The sequence below is a fragment of the Ctenopharyngodon idella genome, chromosome 16, assembly GCF_019924925.1.
Source record: "Ctenopharyngodon idella isolate HZGC_01 chromosome 16, HZGC01, whole genome shotgun sequence".
NCBI classification, from domain to species: Eukaryota; Metazoa; Chordata; class Actinopteri; order Cypriniformes; family Xenocyprididae; genus Ctenopharyngodon; species Ctenopharyngodon idella.
In genome coordinates this window covers 9,036,790-9,058,805 of record NC_067235.1, presented here as the reverse complement: position 1 = coordinate 9,058,805, position 22,016 = coordinate 9,036,790, and the positions used below count along the sequence as shown (strand labels likewise).

Genomic DNA, 22,016 nt, shown 5'->3' with positions numbered 1-22,016 from the left:
TTTCACATCCGTATGTAGTTTGGCGTGTATGTGTCTAATCATTTTATGTCTGTGTGTAGAGTTCAAAAATACCATTTTTAGATGAGTTAAAATAGTTTTGAATAAAGTGTTCGCTTTTGCAAGATATGTGTGATGTTTTTCATGTTGTGTGCGTGTTTTGTGGTTTTGTGTGTAGAATTCTGAGAAATGAAGCCATAGTTTCAAGAACTGTGTGTAAGCAGGATTTTATATATGAATAAAAACTGCTCTAAAACTGCAGTACACTCAAGCAATTGAGCAACAATATGACAAACTGCTGTGAAGCTGAAGGAAGCATACATCTAACCACAAAGATAGCTGTATACGGATGTGAAATACTTTAGTATTTCTAGAATAAACAAAATCATTTTTGTACACATTATTTTTTCTCACTTTTATTGCTCACATGTCAGTGATTACGCCTCCATGTGTCAATAGTTTAAGGCATAACATGTTTGCTGTCAAAGTTCTTAAAGTAGCTGACACAATTAGTACTCCATGCCATTTACTTGTAGGCCATGTGACACCATAGTCAAAATTCTATTATCTTGATTAAAAACAGGATAGCTGATTTGCCTCAAAAACATTTTTTGTTATGCTGGTTGAAAGTCTCTACACATCCCGATAGCAATCACTGAGTTAAGTGGTCTAAATGTATTGTATTTATTATATCGTCTCTGGAAGGTGTAGGACCATAAAATGTTTGTCCAATCATATCCCTCGGTCCGAGGGAGTGACAAAACCGGACCAAAAAGTGAGATAGATTGCGGCGTGTTTTTTTGTTTAGTTTTGCGTCAGTGTTCGTGTTTATTTTCTTTTTGTCACCATGGACTCTCCCTCGTTCCTGTTAATCTGCCTTGAGCAGGAAAATCGCTCCCTCGAGGCATATATATTCGAATTTCTCGATCTAGCACATCTGTCGAGCTTCCTGGACAACTGCCTTTCTTCCTTCCTCGCATATGTGGAGTGGGTGCTGGCATCATGTAGATCGTCTTTCACAGTTGGATTCGACGACAACGATACCAGCCCCACTCCTACTCTAGTGCCCAGCCAGGAACCTCCAGACGGCGAGGAACGGTAGCACGATCCCACCAGAGACAGAGAGCCCACCTCTACCACGATGCAGGAGCCAGCGACCAACAGAACGACTGAGCGAAACATCGCTGCGGAGCCGGAGCACCGCGAGTCTGACCAGGTGTGCAAGCTGGCTGCAATATCCGTCGCCGAGGGAGTTTGTTATGAGCATAAGGGTATGGAATGGAGCCCCGCCCACCCTCCCGCCACTGAGAGTGAGTTTCTGGCATGCACCATGAACTGTTATTTTGATTTTGGAGAGGATCCCCTACCCACTTTAATCCCCCCCTCCCCCGAGCCTGTCTGTTCTATTTTGGATGAGCTGGTCCCGCCCAGCCTCCCTCTCCCACCTCCTCTCCATACATCTACCCAGAATTTTTTTTTTTTCTCCAGTCCCTCTGTTCATCATCAGTCCCTTCTCCAGCCCTCAGCCACGCCTGCTACCCAGCCCTCGCTGTCTCTCATCATTCCCTCTGTTCCTCATCAGCCTCCTCTCAGTGGCACGGCTACACCTGGGGCCTGCTGTAAGCCAGCTTCTTCTGGGTGTGGATATCCTGTGGCTCCGCCCCCGGCCTCAGATCCCGTCGTGCCACCTCGGCCCATCGTCCTGACTCCTTCGCTCCTTCCTCCCTCGACTTCAACAGCTACCATCAAGCTTTCAGCTCCGCCGGACTCCCTTAGACCATCGACTCCACCTGGCTCAGACATCGCCAACACATCGACACGGACTTGCGGGCCATTCGTTGCTCTCCGGCGCTCCACCCCTACTGCTCCATTTGGCTCCGCCTTCCCTCAAACTCCGTCTCAGCCCTCAGTCGTTCCAGCTCCACCTCAGCCCTCCGGTATCCTGCTGCCATCTCGGGGGGTCGTCGCTGCGACTCTGTTGCAGACTCAGAGACCTTCTGCGCCACTCCGCTCCTTCTGCTCTCTGTCTTCGCCCAGGGCTCCACCTCCATGGGCTCAGTCAACTCCACTCTTCCCCAGGGTGGCGTGGAGACCCTCACCACTATGGCTCCTCCCTCCAGCAACGCTGCCGTAGGATGTTATTTGGAAGAGATGGAAACCTGTGACTTCATACTTGGAGCGGTTCGTGACTCAAATTTATGCGTTTCAATGGCAACACTATAAACGTCAAAGTGAATCTGCAGCAGTCAGGTGGTACAGGTCAGTGCTCTTTAACCCTTTGTAGTCTGAGGCTGTTTTGGGGCCCTGGAGAAGTTTTGACATGCCCTGACATTTGTGCTTTTTTTCAGTTGTTCATAAACATATTAATGGCAAAAATGTCATTACACTGTATTCAGCACGAACTTGGCTACCATAATATGTAAACAACATGCACGTACATGTTTGTATTTCTGAAGGAATAACGTTTATGCGTGGTTATTGAAAAAACAAAAAACTTAAGTCACTGAAATAAGGCAAAAAAAAAAAAAAAAAATTAAATCTGTGTTCACAAGACTTCTGGGTATTGGAGGTTGCAGAATATAACTTTTGCTTCAAAATGATGTAAAAATTATCCTGCCTACTCGTTCATATAAAACAATAGAGAGATTTAAATGTTCTAAGACACTTTTTGTCAAGAAACACAGTATGCGTGGAGGCGTGAATCTTCATGAATAATGCTGTGATTCACACCTGAGAAGACAAAAGATCCACATAATGAGCTAATGACCTGCATAATAATGAGCTCTTTCATTCAGGTAGGCTATGTGAAAAAACCCTCTGTGATCATGTCTCAAGCTCATCATGCTGTATATCAAACATACAGAAAAAACACCAATCCTTTGAAATATTATTACAATTTAAAATAATGGTATTCTATTATATACTTTAAAATATAATGTATTTCTGTGATGCAAAGCGTCTGAACAGTCATGTTACCTCTATGGCATTTCATATAGGCTTTTAGCTTAAAAGCATGCACATTTCGGAGAAATATTGATGGATTCTCATATGTTTATGTCAATTTTCTATACAGAGGAGTAATATTTATTTATTAAATATTTATTGTCATCACTATGAACACTGGATACTGTGTTTTCAATTCATACTTGCAGCCGGAGGGCGCTCTGTGCACCTTTATTCCACAAATTACTCTAAAGAACAGGCATACCATGTGACATTCCAGGAACTAACAGGGGCTTCCAGAGATTGCTAAACATGGCTATAACATGCAGATAAACACGATTACGATGATGTATACATGTATTGCCTCAGAATTTGTGTCTGAATAGCGTAAGCTCTGTGGGCGTGGCCGCATTAGCGGATAATGAGCTGAATCACGGGCGTCTGACATGGCTCTGTTTTCATACAGATTACATAAACAGAGAATATTTGTTTTCGATTTGACTTACACGATTTAAAACCTGACATTCCAGCGTTTCTTTAGACATAAGTCTAATTTTTTTGTGATTAGTATTCACTAAGTTACAGTTCTTTTTCTGAGAACTATCAGATTGGACTTCGTTCAGAGGGAGACGACAGATCACGCATCATGTTAGTTTTCTTTATTTTGCAAAAAGCACAACATTTTGTTTTTACTCTAAGTGTACACAAATAAAAGAAGATATTCTATAGTTTCAATTGATATATTACTTATGTCTCTATGACAAAAAATGATGGAGTATTTTAAGTCTGTTTTGCTGCAATGTGAAAAAAATCCTGCAAAACGCGTCGGCGCGTTTCCCGACTCCAGAGAGTTAAGTTGTTTATGTTAATTATTATTGTAATGTTATGTGCTTTGAGACGTGAGGTAGTTTAACGCCGTCTCTCATGACGCTTTTGTTTGCTTCCTGCTGCACTGTATGTGTTTTGAAGGAGGCATGGCTTTGGAGATGCTCTGAAGGTAGGGTGGGGTCTTATGCTTTCAAAGCTAGCTCGCTATTGCTAGCCTCTCTGAAAATTACCTTTAAGCTAGCAAACATTACATTGCTGACATTGTGCATACCAAACCATTTTTAAAAAAAGTCAAACCATATGGTGCTTCTTCATTCTAGCTCTGACTAATTAGCCTATTTGTAATAAATCATTAATAACCAATCCTTACTTGAGGGTTCCGTCTGGGTAGTCGGGAATGATGGTGGAGGTGTGACCCAGAACATAGCCAGGGATCCAGCCCTCAGCTGCTGGGCCTTGTTCTGTGGCGGCACGGAAAACTAGAAACATGTTCTGCTGGTTAGAGGCCAATATCTGCACAACCTCTCCTTGAAATACGCTGATCTCATCCTCCTTTAGAGCCACATAGTCCTGGGTCACCAACATGGTCGACACACTGCTGCTGCTGCTGCTTTCACTCTGAGAGCAAAGACATAAGCAAAACGTCAGCATAACACCACAAATTTAACATAATTTAAATTTTATTTACTATGTTTGTATGTTTGTATGTTGAAGACATTTAGTGAGCTGGACATTTAAGAGAGCAAGAATGAAGCAAGTGAGAGCAGTTTAAGGAAAAGATTATTTAAAAAGCAAAATCATTTTAGTTACAAGATTCTCTTTCAAGTGACACTAAAGAGTCATTCACACTGACAGTTAACAATTAACTTGCTGCCCAGATGCTGTACTGTTGGTTACAATGTCTATGCTCCTACTTGGAACTTGGAACATGGTGAACTTTGTTGAATCTCCAATGATCTCTATTGCTCATATTGCCTCTAATCGCCAACTCTCATTAAAAACGAATAACTTCTGGCCTCTTTGTTGCTGCAAATTACTGTCAGTGTGATTACCCCTTAAGTTTCTGTTGGTTAGGAGAGGAAATCTAACACCCTTCAAGACATAATGAAATTATTATTGGAGTTTTGTGGCTTTTAGTCCATGTCTTTTAACTTTGTGACCATCTATATGCCAGTGGACTGCTAAAAGTTGACAAAATATATTTGAACAGATATACGCATTTAACAGTACAATCTTTCTTTTTCAGGAAACAAAAAGAAATATTTTAAATGACTCATCCTGCATTTTGGGAGTACCCACAATTTTTGTCCAATGATATGCTCTGTAAAATAAAAACATCCCTTCCCCTAATATGGCCTGCTTCTGTCTCGCAAGTAGTAAATCACTGTTCATGGCTGTGATGTAACTAAAGCCTATTTTTTTTTAAAAAAGGACAAACCCTTTGATATGTCCCACCCAAAGTTCTTGTTTCAAGAGGAAATAAGTCTGCAGGGAATTTTATGGGGATATGCTTTTTTTAATTGTCTCAAAAAGCATTTTTGAAACCTGTCAAAATAGCTGTAAGCAGGTTAAAAAGAAAAAAAAAGTGTTAGTAATTGTTAGTTGGCTGGTTTACGTGCTCCCAATGCTTGCATATTAGGTCTTTACGGGCAGTTAAGGAAAAAAATCCTGCCAGTTCAAAGCAGATAGAAATAGCAGAGATAGTCAACAGATGCACAGAGTTTCTGAGAAACTCTTGAGAAGTTATCCTGTTTAACATTGTACGTTGTTAGTTGCTCAGCACAGTCAAACCAGGCCAGTTAATATCCACAACAGCCTGTGAGAATCCTCTTTTAGTTCCAGGACAACGCACAATTGCACACTCCAGTGGGTTAGTATGAAGCTGGAGGTGGAGGTGAAGCAGGACTAGGCCTCACTAAAGCCAGGAGTTAGAGTTTGGCTCTTACCCCATTGCTGTGAGTGGAGTGCAGGGACTGCTCACTGGTGGAGGAGCAAGTACTGATGCGGTCCAACTCCTTACTGTGGGCTGAGTGCCTGCGAGTCTGACACTGGTTGCGACTCAACGTGTCACTCTGCTCTGTGTAAGAGCCAGGCCTGCCAGTGGGAGAAGCAGGCATCGAGGCCCAAAACGGGGAGCCCTTCTGGGCTTGGATGCCTGGTGTGAAAAGTGTAAAGTTCTGAGGGCTCAAGGGGGAGAGAACGGGCGAGGGGACTCTTAGACGAGGCTTCGTTAGGGTGAGAGATAGGGGTGCGGCTGTAGTTCTTGGAATGGGTGTCACTGATTGAGCTTCCTCGTGCAGCTCCTTCAAGGGGCTCTCCAGGACCCGCATCCTAGGGACCTCACCATTAAGGTCCTTGTGAGGAAGAGGGCACATACCTGAAGTTCGGTCATCTGGGGCGGGGGCGTGGTGATGCTGCACAGGCTGAGGGAGACGAGAGGAAGGTTGAGGGATTCGGGAAGTTCGGGATCGGGAGCCACAGCCAGGACCCATGGAAGAGCTGCTGCTACCCCCTGGAAGACCACTGCTGCTGGGTCCTCCAAGACTGCTTGCCCCAACATGGTTCCGTTGGTATTCAATGGGTGAAGTCAGTGCTGAGTGGACAACAAGAGACAAGTTATGTTAAATACTATAACTCAATCATCAATGACAAAGGTGTATCTAGTGTTGTAAAGTAAAAGAGCTATGAACATTAAGAGTCTTCAAACAACGTATTTTCAAAACTACCTAGTCGCTAGATTGTCTTAATGACTAAATTGTCTTAAGGCCGTGTGTCTAAAGTGTTTTTTCCAGTGGCTAGCGTACTTTTTCAATTGTTTTCAATTGAAGTGCCATGTTTTTTAAACGGCAGGAGCGTAATGAGGCGCTGAGCGTCTTTTTCACGCTCAAGCACTGAGCGCTCTGCGTTTTTCACTGGTGGGGCTTAACACCAACAACCTTTTGGTTAACAGATATTTAACCAATAACCTCATATTTTGTAACTTTGTTGGAAACTCTAAAATTGCTTTACCATTGAGGAAGTTTCTCTGATTTTCTAGGATGCTGCTGATCTGCTGGATCCAGGCCTGGCAAACCATTCGGTTGGAGGAATGGAGGACATAGTGCTCTGTACTGCCAGTCGATGACCTTGAGGTCAAAATAAACTTACAAGGGTCATTGTCAGGACTCTCCTCTAGACCCAACCAACTGACCTGCAGAGCAGCGAGAGAGAGATACAAGAAGAATGAAATTAATGTGCTTTTAGTTGCTATGCTGTGTCTTGAGCACAGTCTGTGTTTTCTACAGCAGTGGTTCTGTCTACTCACCTTTATGCTGTTCTTAAAAAGATAACCTGGCATAGAGAAGCCCTTCTTTTTATCCAGAGGTTCACTGAAGATAACTATCTGCTCAAAGAGGAAGATGCGCCTCTCCTTCATGCGAGAAAGGAGACCACCGTCCTGGTCTGAGACCATAAAGGTGTCCTGGAGAAGCAGTCGGCCCTGGGCTACAATTTTACCCTGAACACAATCATAAAATAAACAACGCTTAATCCTTTGCAGCGTTGACAAACAGAAAACTGCTTGGTTTGAAAATTACTATTGTGTGAGCAGTGCTTTATAAATCTCTACACACGGCAATAGAGTTGTCAAAAGAACAGACTTCAGTACCTAGTACCTATTTTAAAAATGTGATGCTTTGAACGCCTTTGAGCAGATTCGTAAACACATATGATTGGCCATTGTGTTCATGGCTCATCGGATATGTCTGTGATTGGCTTCAATGATCAACGCTGTAAAAACGTTATAAATAATAATCAATGAAGCTCTTCACCAAGCGCTTACACAGATACACACAGGAGCGTTTGAAAGCAGGTGTCTATCGCGGAACAGTCCACTGATAGACGCCTGCTTTCAAACACTCCCGCTTTCAAATTCAAACACTTCTGTGTGCTTTCAAACGCTGCTATGCGTTGATTATTGTAGCCAATCACAGACATATCCGGTGGGCGCGTCAACACAATGGCCAATCAGAGGTGTTTACGAATCCGCTCAACAGCGGTCAAAGCGTCACATTTTTAAAATTTCAGTACCGATAGGTACCTACTGTAAGTCAGTACTTTTGACAACTCTACAAGGCAACAACGGTGTAAAAAAATGTACCCGCAAATTTTCTATGAAATGTGACCATGCTTTAAGTAAAAATTTTTAGAATAATAAACATTCATTCACAACAAGACTCTCTATGCTGTCAAGCTCGAAATATTGTGTGATGGTCCCATGTTTTTTATTTGGAGGTAAGGTCAGTGTTTTAGTTTCTCAGAATGTGAATTTTGTCAGGCATCTAAACTCTTTTCACTGAATAATGAAAATTCACCATCATACTTGGTTTGATTGGTTGCCTTTTAGCTGAATCGGACTTAAAGGAATTCCTGCTAATTTATGTATATACAACTGTTAATGGCTGTGCTTTTTTAACTTCCCACCTACACCCTCACAAACATTTGTAAAAAAGGAAATGCATCTTACATCAAATCCTTGGAGGCGTCCAACATTCATCATGTCATTGCAGCGTTTAGGAACAACACACATCACCTCCACTGCTTTCTGTGAGAGAGCGAATGTAATTACAGCAATGTTAACAACTACATTTTTCATTTTCCTGAAGAAAACATGACTGGTGCTTGCCTGTGTAAAATTTGCCACTACAGTATATTACTAAGGTGGTTGCTAGGGTGTCGCTAGGTGGTTTGTCAAAGTTAATTACTAACCTATGTCTTAACAAATACACTTACCTCTAATTCTACAGTGTCCAAACCAGCCTTTTTGGAGAACTTGAGGAAATCCTTAAATTATGGAATCAGAACAATGATGTTAGAATAAAACAAGATACATAAGCTACAGATACATTCTTTACATAAGCACGAGGCTATGGGTCAGTAATACTGGAAGGAATGGCTACATTGCTTTCTGCAAATTCCCAGCCTGACCTTCAGCAGAAGCTGGTATTTCATGATCCGCTGCACTGGTTTAATCAGTAGATCTGTGATCTGTAGCCTGTGGCCCAACCTCTGCTTTAAATCCTGATGAAAATACAAAGAAACGATGAGTGTGGTTATGAGTCTGTCTCACTTTTCATGACTCATATTTAAATGTCAGGCAGGACATAGACAGTGACTTACCTCAAAATATGTGTCGATGTACTCTGAAACAATATGCTCTGATTTAGGCTTGTTTTGGCAGTACACAATGTACATGTGCAGTCTTCGTTCCTGTCGCCAAAACACAATTTCAGACACAAAAGGTCAGAACTTAATCATCATACTAAATAACAAAGAAAAATGAACTATTAGTAACTATAGAAACAAACTAGCAATAGAAACCAAACAAAGGAAACCGGAAATAAACACAGGAAATAAGAACATACAAACTAAGAACAGACTAACTAAAACCAACTTAGAATGTGACAATCAGATTATTATAGTTAATTTTCATGAACAAAAGAAAGCTGTTCATTTTATAAATCATGCTATGCAGTATGTAATTGTTGGACACTTTACCTTCATGTCGTATTTATGCATATACGCACTTATCATAATGGTGATGATTGTAGATAGTTAAAATATATCGATTGAAATGTATATATATATATATATATATATATATATATATATATATATATATATCTATAATTTTTTTTTTATGGAATGAAAGATATAGAATGTACTGGAACTTCTCAGAAACCTCTTCCAGTGGTTCAAAGGGAGCCTCAGCTAACCCTTCCAGTACCACGGCCAAGTCCAAGGCCGGAGTTCTTGTACGAACAACAGGCCTCAGCCTCAGAGTACCACGAAGGAAGCGTATAACAAGGGGGTCTCGACCCACCAAGAAATCCCCCAGAGGAGCAAGATAGGCCGATATGGCCGCAACATAAACCTTCAGAGTCGAAGGGGATAGACCATCCGAGAACATGTCTTGGAGAAATTGCAGCACTAAGCTGATAGAAGAATGGACAGGGTCCACATGACGTTGTCTACACCAAGTAGAGAATAGTTTCCATTTATAGGCATAAGGCTTCCTCGTGGAGGGAACTCTGGAGTGGAGTATGGTCTCCACAACCTCAGTTGGGAGACCAGAATCTATGAGCCTGGCCCCCTCAGAGGCCAGGCCCACAGTCTCCATAGTTCTGGGCGAGGATGAAGTACCATGCCGCCCGCTTGAGACAGAAGGTCCTGCCTGAGAGGAATTTCCATCGGAGAGCCGTCCAAAAGAGACACTAGGTCTGAAAACCAAATTCGGGTTGGCCAGAACGGGGCTACCAATATTAGACGGAATAATAAACGTGTGATTTTGAAACACGATATGTGTGTGAGGTGGCGAGTCCTCAGATCGATATCACAATATCTACCTCCTCAGAGCTGGACATGTGAAGTACCGGTGCCTCAACCCAGGGGGAAGAAACCGCAGAGCTTGCTTCTGCCTGGGAAACGGCACTGAACCTGGCAGGTAAGGGCAGAGAAAGGGCGGCGCCTCTCTCTAACCCCTCTGTCAGATCCATTTGTGAACCCCACGAATGGAGCCGCTGCTCTGCCTCAGCAGAAAGCGGGACCCGATCCGCGGGGAACACTGGCCACGGCACCCTCTTTCTCTTTATCAAAGGAGTGCCCGGCGTGATCTCAGTGTCCTGAGAGTGAGTTTTTCACAGTGCACACAGACAGCTCCCTCGAGAGCTGCCTGGGCATGCTCAACTCCCATTCAACTGATGTTCTTCTGCCATAATACGTGTCTTAAATATATATATATGGAGTGGTGTGAGATACTCTTGTCCTCAGATGAAGAGATTGTGACTTGTTTATATGTAATAAGACAGACAACACCAAATAAGACACACGATAACACAGAGCGCTTGCTGAAGACAACAGAAGCTAGCGTTCTTTATTCTGGGTATGCTTTATAGTTTCCTTGTCCGTGACGTCACCCGCTTCTGACGTCTCGTCATGTTATTGGTTAGATTCACGAGTGCTTCACGACGCAATCACGCAGAGGCGTTCCCAAAGCGTATCGACGCAGCGTCGACAGTTCCCATGAAAGGGAACCACGTGATTGCAAACAACCTATTAGTGTATATTGTCAGTATATGATTATCTAATTTGCATTAGATTTTGCATAGCTGATATCAGTTAATAACAAATAATCTCTCGGTTTATTTGTTGAATACAGAATAAGGTTTACCTTATTTCTTCTAGAGAAACGACAGTTTATCTTTCCATAAAATTAACTTAAAACTGCCATAGTAACATCCAACTCATTCACTTGCATTTATCAATCTTTCTGCACTTTATCCATTCAATAGTTAATATTTAAACTAAATATTAATATTAATATGAAATAACACTAATATTAATATTTAAGACAATAAATAACTAAATATGTGGTGCCCTCATGAGAGGCTGGTCCAAAATCACTACAGTTGGCTAACAAAGCTTTTGGGAAACACACCTCAGAATGAAACAGCAACAGTATGGCTCAACCAGTTATGTAAGTTCGGGGCGGGACTTTTGTTTGAAAAAGTGTTTGAGAAAATCTGAGAAATCTGTTTGAAAACAACAATTTTGTTTAGTGGCACTAGTGGTACAGAAAATACACACGCCACCTTTGAATTTAACACAGGTGCACCATGTATCTTTATGGTATTTTTCATAGAAAGAGTGAAACCCCACAATGAATAATATTATACCTGTCTGATAAACAGGGGTGCGAGCCTATCAGGGTCCTCCAAGCACTTCTCCAGTTCACCAAGAAAGAAGCTACAAAGACCAGAGGTTTACATTAATGTTTAACATTAACATTAAAGTAATACAGTATTTGAGAGGATGGAAGAGAAGTGCATCATTTTCACATACTCTTTATGCCAGTCATAAATCTGGTGAATGTTCCCAAAGACAATCTTATCTTTGCCCTTCATGTCGTCGGGTACACCCTCCTCCTTCATCCTGCTAATGTAGCCCTGCAGGTGCCGGAACACATGAGTACAGTTACCATGTAGACAGTGACATAAAACATGTGATCTCACTGAGCCATCCTTCTGAATAAGCAGCAACCACTCTCATTTCCTTTCAGAGAGACACTCTTAACAGTCAAACAGATCACGTGATCAATAGATATAGACTACTGAACAAACAGAGCTTAACCCTGACAGAAGCTGCCAATTATGTTTACTTGAATTAATGTGTTTGGTTACATGTTGTCACCATAGTGATCTCACTGCAACATTTGTTAAAAGAACTGAATATAATCCCACCTCCACGACCGCACCAAGGTCTCTCACGTAGTCTCTCTCTGTCTCAACCAGTTCCAGCAGTACATAACTGAAAAACAAAAAAAAAAAAAATAGAAAAAGAAACATAGGACATTTACATTCAAACCAAAAAACAATCCAAGATGGCAGGTTGAGTGAAAAGAAACATATTTTATTTTTTATCTGTAAAAATATTTCTAATATAGAAATCGTATTAAAATGTACGCTATATTTGAGTGTGCTGTGCATTTTTGATGCTTATTATAGTACTCTATATTACTCTACTGGAATCAATGCTGCCTATGCATCCTTTCACACAACTCAAAGCTATGTTTCCATCCACCTATTTTTTTGCGCATTTTGGGATATCACTTACAAAACACTGGACGGAAATGCCAAGAAGCGTATAAATTGTAAAATGCACATAAAAAACGTATTCGCTCAATTGAGCTCATTTTTTATCCGATAAGAAAATATGCGTATAAACTATGATGGAAAAACATTTACCGAATGAATTCCACAATGTGCATCAAAACAGACTTGTGACTTTGCGATGGGACTGCATAACTGGATCAACCAGTGGACCGATCTCGTTGCACAGCATCTGCCTCCAAAACCAACTGCATTTATTGCATTTTGTCTGTGCGCTCTAAGGCACAAGTAATTATTATATACAGTGACTTCACTTACTTTTCTCAGTGATATTTAGCACCAGTTTATCAGGAGGCGAAGATTTTGTTCTCTTAGACTCACTGGATGGAAATGGTTCTTTATTCACAAATGTTTTATGCGATATTCCAATTTTGCGCATACTCTAAGTTAAATTTGCAACTTTGGATGGAAACATAGCTAATGTTCCTCAATGCATTGAACTCAACGCAACCCTCAATGCAACCCAATCTAAAGCGTTATATAATGTGATGCTCAAAGTTCAGACTTTAGCTTTGACCCAGTTTGCTGCTGACCTTTTAAAGCAAACACAATAAACACGAGACAATTTGCATGATTTATCATAATGTATAATCAATATTCTACATGATCCTGTACCCTTCTTAAACTAGTTATTAAACTCATTTAAATTCAACAAGAACATCCCAAGACAGTAAGGAGTCATAAAATGAGTCACTCATGTCTGAACAGTTATTTTTACTTTCTATGATGTATGAAGTTGGTACGACTCTTTTCTGTCCTTAACTTGTTTCCCTTATTCATCTTCTTTTGCTCTTTTTGCTGTTTATTTATGTACCATTCCCGCCTTTTTGAAAAACCTCTATGCTACTATCTGCAAAACTATTCATGCAGAGGTCAAGTGTCAACACTTGTGTTGAGAGATGAAGCCCTGATGTGATTCATATTCCAAGTCAGTCACTTACAAGGTTCCACATACAAGATTCGATTTTGGTGCATTCTTAAGGCCCATTTACACCAAGAACAATAACTATAAAGAGGAAATATTTGAGGAAAATAAGAGAGGGACACACTGTCGTCTCTTGAGGAAGCCAGTCTTGCGTTCATCCATCTCATCAATGGGAGAGGAGGAAGACAGGAAGGAGTTATCCGATGGGATGCAGGAAGGACTACTGCTATCTCTTTGCTCAACAGGGAGAGAACTGGGCCTGTCTTCGAGACTCTGAGAGAGAGAAAAAAAAATTTAGTGGACAATACAAAAATATTCAATGTGAAAAGATGGACTTGATGAAACACCTCTGTGATATCCTACCATTTTGCTCTTGACGAGTTCCTCAATGGCGCTGACCAGTTCAGCTGCACTCGGTGTCTCTGAACTGCTGGGACGTCCAGACAGACGGGAGGTAGCCTACACAAAAAAGAAAACAAGAACAATATTTAGAATTTTACAAAGGTAGGACTATCATAATTGTTATGAACAAAACAATACAATACAAAACAAAACAAAACAAAAAAACAAACAAAAATGATCAAACCATTTTGGAAACCAGGATTGGAAACAGCAAGGCTATCACCTTAGGCTTGTTTCCACTGCTTTGTTTTCAACAGGGATATACCACTTACTCATAAATTGATTATTTATTGGTGGTAAACTGAGTGGTCTAATTTGCATGTTAAATGCCCTACCTGTCTTTTTCCCCATGGAGTGACTTCCCTTTTGGGTTATAGTTACATAATTGACTAGATTTCAATATTAATTTATTATGTGAATCTGCAGTGATGCTCACCATTGTAGTGTTCTGACTGAAGGTGGAAACATTCCAGTCCAAATATGGTAATGAGTGTGGTTTCTGGATTCGCCAGCCAATCAGGGGCTGATTTCAGAGTGGTAGGGGCTAATGTGGGGGGAACGGAAGTAGGAACTTTGGTTTGGAAGATTTGGGTTGTTTTGGGTAAAGAGTAAGTGCACACATGGCCCACCGCATGTGATCGTACACACTCCTGAATACTCCAATAAGAAGCACATGAAAGGTGACGGACAGAAAGGCTTTCACAGGCTATAACAGTCAGAAGTCAGAATGCTACTAAGTCTGTGCCTCATGTTCTGGCAAAGCACAACTGAGGACGTGTGGAGTATTCAAACAAATTAATGAACAAAAAGGAAAATATGCAAGGATGAGGTATAAAAGTAGAAAAAAGAGAAGGAAAGAAAAGGAGAAGGCTGGAGGAGAGAAGACTACATAGAGAGATAAGGAAACTGAGACAAAACAGAGGCAGAACAGAAATCAACATAATGCTGGAGAACATTAAGAAACAAAGAGAAAAAAGACAGCAGTTAGAGATGCCTGACAGAGACCTTACTGGTCTTCTAAGCTATCATTACCATAGGTTAAAGCCAGTATTAAATGGCATTTGCAACACATTCTACTTTCGTTTCTATGCGAAACAGAAAATTAACCCTCAACCTCAAGAGCATCTCACTGTATCCCGATGGTAATTATTCTTTTTAAACTCTATCTTTATTTTGCCATTACATGAATCTACACTAAATTACTGCATTAACTATTTGTAAGACGTACAACAGTAACCTATTTAGCTGTTAGTACTGACCCATAGTCTGCACAGCCTAGGTAACATCAACCAAAACGCAATGTTGTATTGAAACTGGTGCAGTGGAGCAAGTTGTGAATCTTGTACAGTAAGACTAAGAATGTGTTTTAAGTTACGTACGTAACAGAGCCAAATGTGATCTCATGTTGACTTTATAAAAAAACTATTTACATAATCATAGAACACAGTCCAAAATAGCAGGTTTGAAAAAGTAATATAATCTCAAATCAAAATAGATATCAAAAACCATCCATTTTGATTTGGTGAGGCTTTGGCAGTTACCTTGTCCTCCTGGGAGTCCTGATGCAGAAGGCTGTGCTGTTGGATGGCCATAGGGGGCGGCAGGGGAACAGAGTCTGGGCCTTCCTCTCCCTCCTCCTCACCACAGCTCTGCATCCCTGAGGAGGAAGACTTAGACAGAGTGCCACTGCTCAATCCCTCATTTCTCATCCTCTGTGAGGACAGAAGAAAGAGAAAAAGAGAAACAGAAAGAAAGGAAAGAAAGAGAGACTTAACATTGTAAAGCTATGAAACAGCTCGACAGCTGTGGCACAGTTTTATACCAAAATATCTCCAGCGCTTCCGTAATCTTTCATGCACTGTATTTATAACTGCTCTACACTGGAAACCACAAAACATAAATAACACTTAGACAGTTACAAATCATATAGCGCAACACTAAAAACAGACAGAATTCTACATTTACTTCTTCCTTCATTGGCATTTCAAATGTATTTACCCGTATAGGAATAGCAACTAACAAACTACCATAGACATTTACTTGTCTGCAAGCTGTTTTAACTATTTTCACTGTTGCAATAGTAGCAGTAAATAACTGTATAGATATATAATTGGATATACTATTCAAAAGTGTGGAGTCTGTAAGATTGTTTAATGTTTTTGAAAGTCTCTTATGCTCATCAAGCCTGCATTTATTTGATCAAAAATACAGTGAAAACTAATATTGTGGAATATCATTACAATTTAAAATAACTGTTTTCTATTTTATTGTATTTAAAATGTGATGAAGATACATTTTCTGCAACATTACTCCAGTCTTCAGTGTCACTTAAAAGGTTAGTTCACCCAAAAATGAAAATTCTGTCATTAATTACTCACCCTCATGCCGTTCCACACCCGTAAGACCTTCATTCATCTTCGGAACGCAAATTAAGATATTTTTGTTGAAATCCAATGGCTCAGTGAGGCCTGCATAGCCAGCAATGACATTTCCTCTCTCAAGATCCATTAATGTACTAAAAACATATTTAAATCAGTTCATGTGAGTACAGTGGTTCACTATAAATATTATAAAGCGACGAGAATATTTTTGGTGTGGCAAAAAATCTAAATAACGACTTATATAGTGATGGCGGATTTCAAAACACTGCTTCAGGAAGCTTTGGAGCATTACAAATCAGCGTGTCGAATCATGATTCGGATCGCGTGTCAAACCGCCAAACTGCTGAAATCACGTGACTTTGGCGCTCTGAACCACTGATTCATAATGCTCCGAAGCTTCAGGAAGCAAGTGTTTTGAAATCGGCCATCACTATATAAGTCGTTATTTTGTTTTTTTGGCGCACCAAAAATATTCTTATCGCTTTATAATATTAATATTGAACCACTGTACTCACATGAACTGATTTAAATATGTTTTTAGTACATTAATGGATCTTGAGAGAGGAAATGTCATTGCTGGCTATGCAGGCCTCACTGAGGCATCAGATTTCAACAAAAATATCTTAATTTGCATTCTGAAGATAAACGAAGGTCTTAGGGGTGTGGAACGGCATGAGGGTGAGTAATAAATTACATTATTTTCATTTTTGGGTGAACTAACCCTTTAACCCATCAAAAATCATTTAAATATGCTGATTTGGTACTCGATTAACATTTCTTATTATCACAATTGAAAACTTTTGTGCTGCTTAATATTTTTGTGGAAATCATGATACTTTTTCATGATTCTGTGTTGAACAGAAAGATCAAAAGGACATCCATTTAATCAAAATATTTTTGTAACAATGTAAAATGTACTGTACTTTTGATTAATTTATTCATCCTTGCTGAATAAAAGTATTGTCTTAAATAATAAAAAATAAACAATCCTACTGACCCCAAACTTTCTAATGATACACATTAATGCATACATACAATTATATAATACATGAATTGATAGACAATTCAATGCTGATTTTTTTTTTTTTTTTTTTTTTTTTTATTGATTGCACTCATCAAGCTAATAAACCTGACAAAAGTAATGGGTTTGTGAGTGTTATTGTATTGATTTTCTGGTCACCAACCTCCTCTATGGTCTCATCTTGTGGTGTGGCAGCACTGTCATCTGAGTCTTTCTGTGAGCCGGTGTCTGCGTTCTTGCGAACATCTCGACTCTTCTTGTGCTTGTGTGCGAGTTTCTTTACGTGGCCATCTGCTTTGCCACTGCTGAGCCGTCTGACGGGACTGGTCAGCCACTTGCGCAGAGTGTTTCCGGGCCGTTTGGGTCCAGGAGAGCTCTGCAAATGACCCGGCTGCAGCGTGGCACTGCCCGAAAGTCCTCCTTCATTACTGGAGACTGAGAGCGTGTCTTCAAAAAAAGAGAGAGAAAGAGAGACATGGTGTTTATATGTCTTCCTGGGCCCAGTCAGTGTTTTTGTTTTACAGAACTGCTGAAAAAACTTTTATCACAACTCTACACAACTAACATGAGTTCATAGCTGTGCAGTCATAAAATAATCAACAACTAATCAATAATCTGTTAATCAATCACAATCAAGAATTCAACAACAGTGTGGTATAACATTATTAAGTGTTAATAACACATGCAAGTATGATGCTAAATTGTTTTGCATAATTGACAAAATAATCTGCATGTAAATAAACATGATACATGCATGTATCACATGTATGAAGGGCCAAAAAATATTTAGATACTTTTGGACACTTATATTTTAATTGTGAGTTTGGTCACAAATAAAATGTCTAAAAGACATAGCGTTGGATGAAAAAAATATATATTGATTTGTTATTACTATTAAATCAAGTGGCATCACCAAACAAATAACGCCAATTTCTCCGAATTAACTACTAGAATTAACAAGGATATTTTTAGTAAAAGTCAGCTAAATAAATACATACATACATACATACATAAACAACAAGAAAGTTGTTTCCAAATTTTGTATCAATATATGATAAATTCTTTTAGAATTTAAAACCTAACAACTTTCTTTTGTGCTGTATTTATTGTTTATTTTAAATAAATGCCATTTAGTTCTATATTTTGTTATATAACACAAAGACATTCAAATACTTTTATATGTGGTTTCAAGCGTCTAAATATTTTTGGGGCCACTGTACATAGTAATTTCTCAAAATAGAATTACTGCAATGACACTGTACCATAGTTTACTGTATTACAACTATATAATAACTACATAATAAACTAAAATGATACCAAGTATATGTTAAAAGTCAAATCTGACTATCAGTTGCTAATTATTCTGGGGTTTATTGTGAGTATGAGCGTTTCTTTTTTTCTCACCACAAAGTGATGCAAATCATAGCTCTACTTTTCACTTCAGAGAGGTTTCTGTTTTCAGCCCTCTTCAAAACTGAAACTGCAAAACCCTCTTAAAGGACCTTTCTCTGCTCCATAGAGAGTACGTCCTTACATAAAGCTTGCATAAGATATTCTTTTTAAGTCTATTGATGTGCAGAAAAAATGCCTTCAAGGCCTCTGATGAACAATCTTCAGGGGAGGAGTGGAAAATTCATGAGCTAATAAATAAATCTTTATTGATTGTCATTATAAAAATACATGTACAGTTTATAACTTCCAACTGACTTGGGCTGAATAACAACACTATTTTCTTCTGTAGAGCTGCTTATAGCTGAATTGAACTCATTTCATAACTGATGAACTTTACACAGTTATTGAACTGAACTGAATCAACACCGAACTGACTTGAGCTGAATAATGAGACTATTGTCTTTGTAGAGCTGCTTTACAGTAGAATTTTGAGTTTGTCTTATATTTTATGAAAGTTGCATCATTGATTATTTTCTTGTTTATTGCTGTTAAGCTGCTTTGAAACTCTGTATTGTATAAAGTGCTATATAAATAAAGATGACTTAACTTGACTCTTTCATATGTTGTATATATGAATTCTCAGCTGTCAGTCTCAGCAGTTTGTCCTCTCAGTGTGGACAGTATATTCAAGTAGCTGAACCTAGTCTGACCCCTCTGTAATGGTTCACCCTCTGTGTATTTATACACACACACACACACACAGCCACACCTGGTAAACAAAGTCCAAAATCTTTCAATTCTGAGTGATGAACACTTCTATTTCAGTAATGAATATTTCTTCACTGAAATCATATTACTATTGATGTCTGCAAATGAATCATTGTGAACTAACTGATTGCACTGACTCATTTGAACTGATTCACAACGAATTTGAATAAACTCTTATTGTGGCTTATTCTGGCCAAGAACTGTCCAATTAGACAAGAACCGTCTGACTGACATGTAAAGCAAACATCATAATTTGTTTTGTTTTTTTCACCGGTTTTTGGGTGGGTTTATCTAAAACAGATACTATCTGAGTAACAGACCGGTGTGGTCTGTCACTCAGAATTAAACAAAATTAACTTTGAACTGGTTGTTAACAGCAATTTTGTGTTTAGCTACACTGACACAAAACACACAATTTAGCGAGTGTGTGTTTGTTACCGTCTTCATTTATAACCTTCATAGCAGGATATAAACCTTGTCAGTTTAACCCAGACATGTTGGTTTTTACAATATCCACAATAGAAATTTTCTGACAAATTCTTCTGTCTGGAAAAACTTTTGACTTTACTTGTACAGTACATAACAGCATGATAATTGAATATGATTTTTGGGTGCTGTTTCTAGATATATCAGTGGTGAATGTGGTGTATGTTTCCTGTTCTGTTATAAATTCATTCCTCCTGCACTGTCGTTAAATTCACACCTGAACAAACCGAGCCTTCAGTGCCACAGAAAAGAGCCATGTAGAGGACACTGTGTATTTGTCCAACTGTCTCCTCATAGGAACCTTACAGTGATTTGTACATTATACCATATATAAATCATATATAAACACTGAACACTGAAACCTAAAAGAAAAATTCTTGAAGAACTATTTTTAAAGAAACTTTACGTCCCAACTGAGGTAACGTTCATTAATTAGGAAGGAGTGTTATATCACATGCTTGAGGTGTGACAGATTGATGCTTTCTCATACTTTGAGCCTCTCACTTCAAGGACTGATGGGTAATATTTAGAATTAGTTTCTCTGAGAGCCTCTTATGTCTGAATAAATAATAAAGACTCACAAACACATACACAGGTTTCACAATGTTTTGCTGCATATATGCCTGACAATCTTCGACTTTCCAGACTGTATTCAAGTAGCGCCCTGACCCTGAGCATGTAAACACCAACATAGCAACTAAATCAATACAGCTTATGAACAAAAGACAAATATAAACACCATCATGAATTTATATTCCTGTGCTCTTTGGGGCAATGACAAATGACAGTGTCCACGATAAAAAAAGAAAAAAATCTTTTATAGTTTAAAATCGTGGTTGAAACCATGTTCGTTTCATCTGGTTTTCAAAAAAATGTCTATACTATTTTTGTTTTTTGCTATTTTTCTATTTTCAAGTTCAATTTTGAAAAATATTTAATGTCGTCCAATCATTAAATAAAAAAAGAAATAACCCACTGAATAAATTTGAGCATTTACCCTTTAATTTACCCTTAAATGCATGAAAGTTTTGACAATCATTATTACATATTTGGGTCTTTAGCGACGCAGACATATATCTGCTTTTTTACCACCATCACTGTCCTCATCTCATTTCCCCAGTACATTCAGCTTCCGGCTCATAGATCTCAACCATATTCTCAAAACTATCGTTTTCAACATCTTCAAAATCAATATCTTGATTGCTGACAGCTTCTTCACCAGATCCACCATCAAGTGACAGTGACAATAGTATCTGATTCTGATATCTGATACAGTATTTAATCTGCAGTAAATCTCTGATCCATTTCAAGTTTTGCTGATGATACATGTATTCTTTTGTTTTATGCCTGCAGTAATTATGAGTGAAACATCATGTCATCATTGTGTATCAGACATTGCCACCTTCAGGAATAAAGTTGAAGTGCACTTTTTGAGTCAATGTATAGATTCAATTATTGTTGTGCAGAAAAAAATATATACTTACACTATTACATACCTCAGGTCGCTAGCGAAAAAAATTGAAAACATGCATTCTTTTATAATATAATAAAAGAAGAAGACAGCCTCAAGCTGTTGCGGTGTGGTGCGACAACTGTTGCTTATGGTAGACATGGTGTAAGAAGGTAGCTTTAAAAATGAATAAGAGAGAGGGTAGTGAATGAGTGAATGATGTCCCGGGTCGATAAAGACCCGAGGTATGCGTTTAAGGGTTAATTTATATATATATATATATCAAATAATAATTTTGTAAAAATAAAAATGATAAACTGCTCAATCATTTTTTCTTTTTAAGAATTTAATTCTTTTAATAATAATGTTTTTTTTCTTCTGGACAGTTGTATATTTTTGAATTTATGCTTCCAAAAAATGTCAAAATTAATTTTAATTCAAAAATTCAAAACATCATAGAAGAGTTTTTTTTCTTCAATTTATTGTATTGCATTTTAATGCATATCTGAATAAAATAATTGATCTGGACAAAAAAAAAAAAAAAAAAATACTTTTTGTTATGTCACTGATCTATTTAATTTGGATCTGCAAATATAAAAGCGGACAGTTTTACTGTGCAACTTTTAAATGTGGATTGGTCACTCAAAATCAAGTCTGTGTAGAAAATTTTCACTGAACTGACATTGTGGTTACTGAATTATTATGAAGAACATTCTAT

General features: G+C 38.8%; 1 protein-coding gene across 7 annotated transcripts in view; it reads right to left on the bottom strand.

Moving 5' to 3' along the window:
* The window catches only part of triob (trio Rho guanine nucleotide exchange factor b), a 174,738-nt gene that overhangs the window by 9,870 nt on the left and 142,852 nt on the right, over window positions 1–22,016 (bottom strand). For 6 of the 7 annotated variants that reach the window (XR_007925466.1, XM_051865400.1, XM_051865397.1 and 3 more), the window contains 15 exons: window positions 17,366–17,649; window positions 15,342–15,512; window positions 13,762–13,857; window positions 13,523–13,671; window positions 12,045–12,111; window positions 11,647–11,750; window positions 11,481–11,550; window positions 8,926–9,015; window positions 8,734–8,826; window positions 8,539–8,589; window positions 8,273–8,350; window positions 7,073–7,264; window positions 6,778–6,958; window positions 5,715–6,361; window positions 4,139–4,386 (listed from right to left, as the gene is read on the bottom strand). Coding sequence is in view for 6 of the 7 variants with exons in the window: in XM_051865400.1 (XP_051721360.1) it covers window positions 4,139–4,386; window positions 5,715–6,361; window positions 6,778–6,958; window positions 7,073–7,264; window positions 8,273–8,350; window positions 8,539–8,589; window positions 8,734–8,826; window positions 8,926–9,015; window positions 11,481–11,550; window positions 11,647–11,750; window positions 12,045–12,111; window positions 13,523–13,671; window positions 13,762–13,857; window positions 15,342–15,512; window positions 17,366–17,649 (2,521 nt within the window). In the remaining variant the exon portion in view is untranslated. Of the gene's footprint in view, window positions 1–4,138; window positions 4,387–5,714; window positions 6,362–6,777; window positions 6,959–7,072; window positions 7,265–8,272; window positions 8,351–8,538; window positions 8,590–8,733; window positions 8,827–8,925; window positions 9,016–11,480; window positions 11,551–11,646; window positions 11,751–12,044; window positions 12,112–13,522; window positions 13,672–13,761; window positions 13,858–15,341; window positions 15,513–17,365; window positions 17,650–22,016 lie in introns of those variants that run through there. The other variant, XM_051865402.1, reaches the window with a different exon arrangement.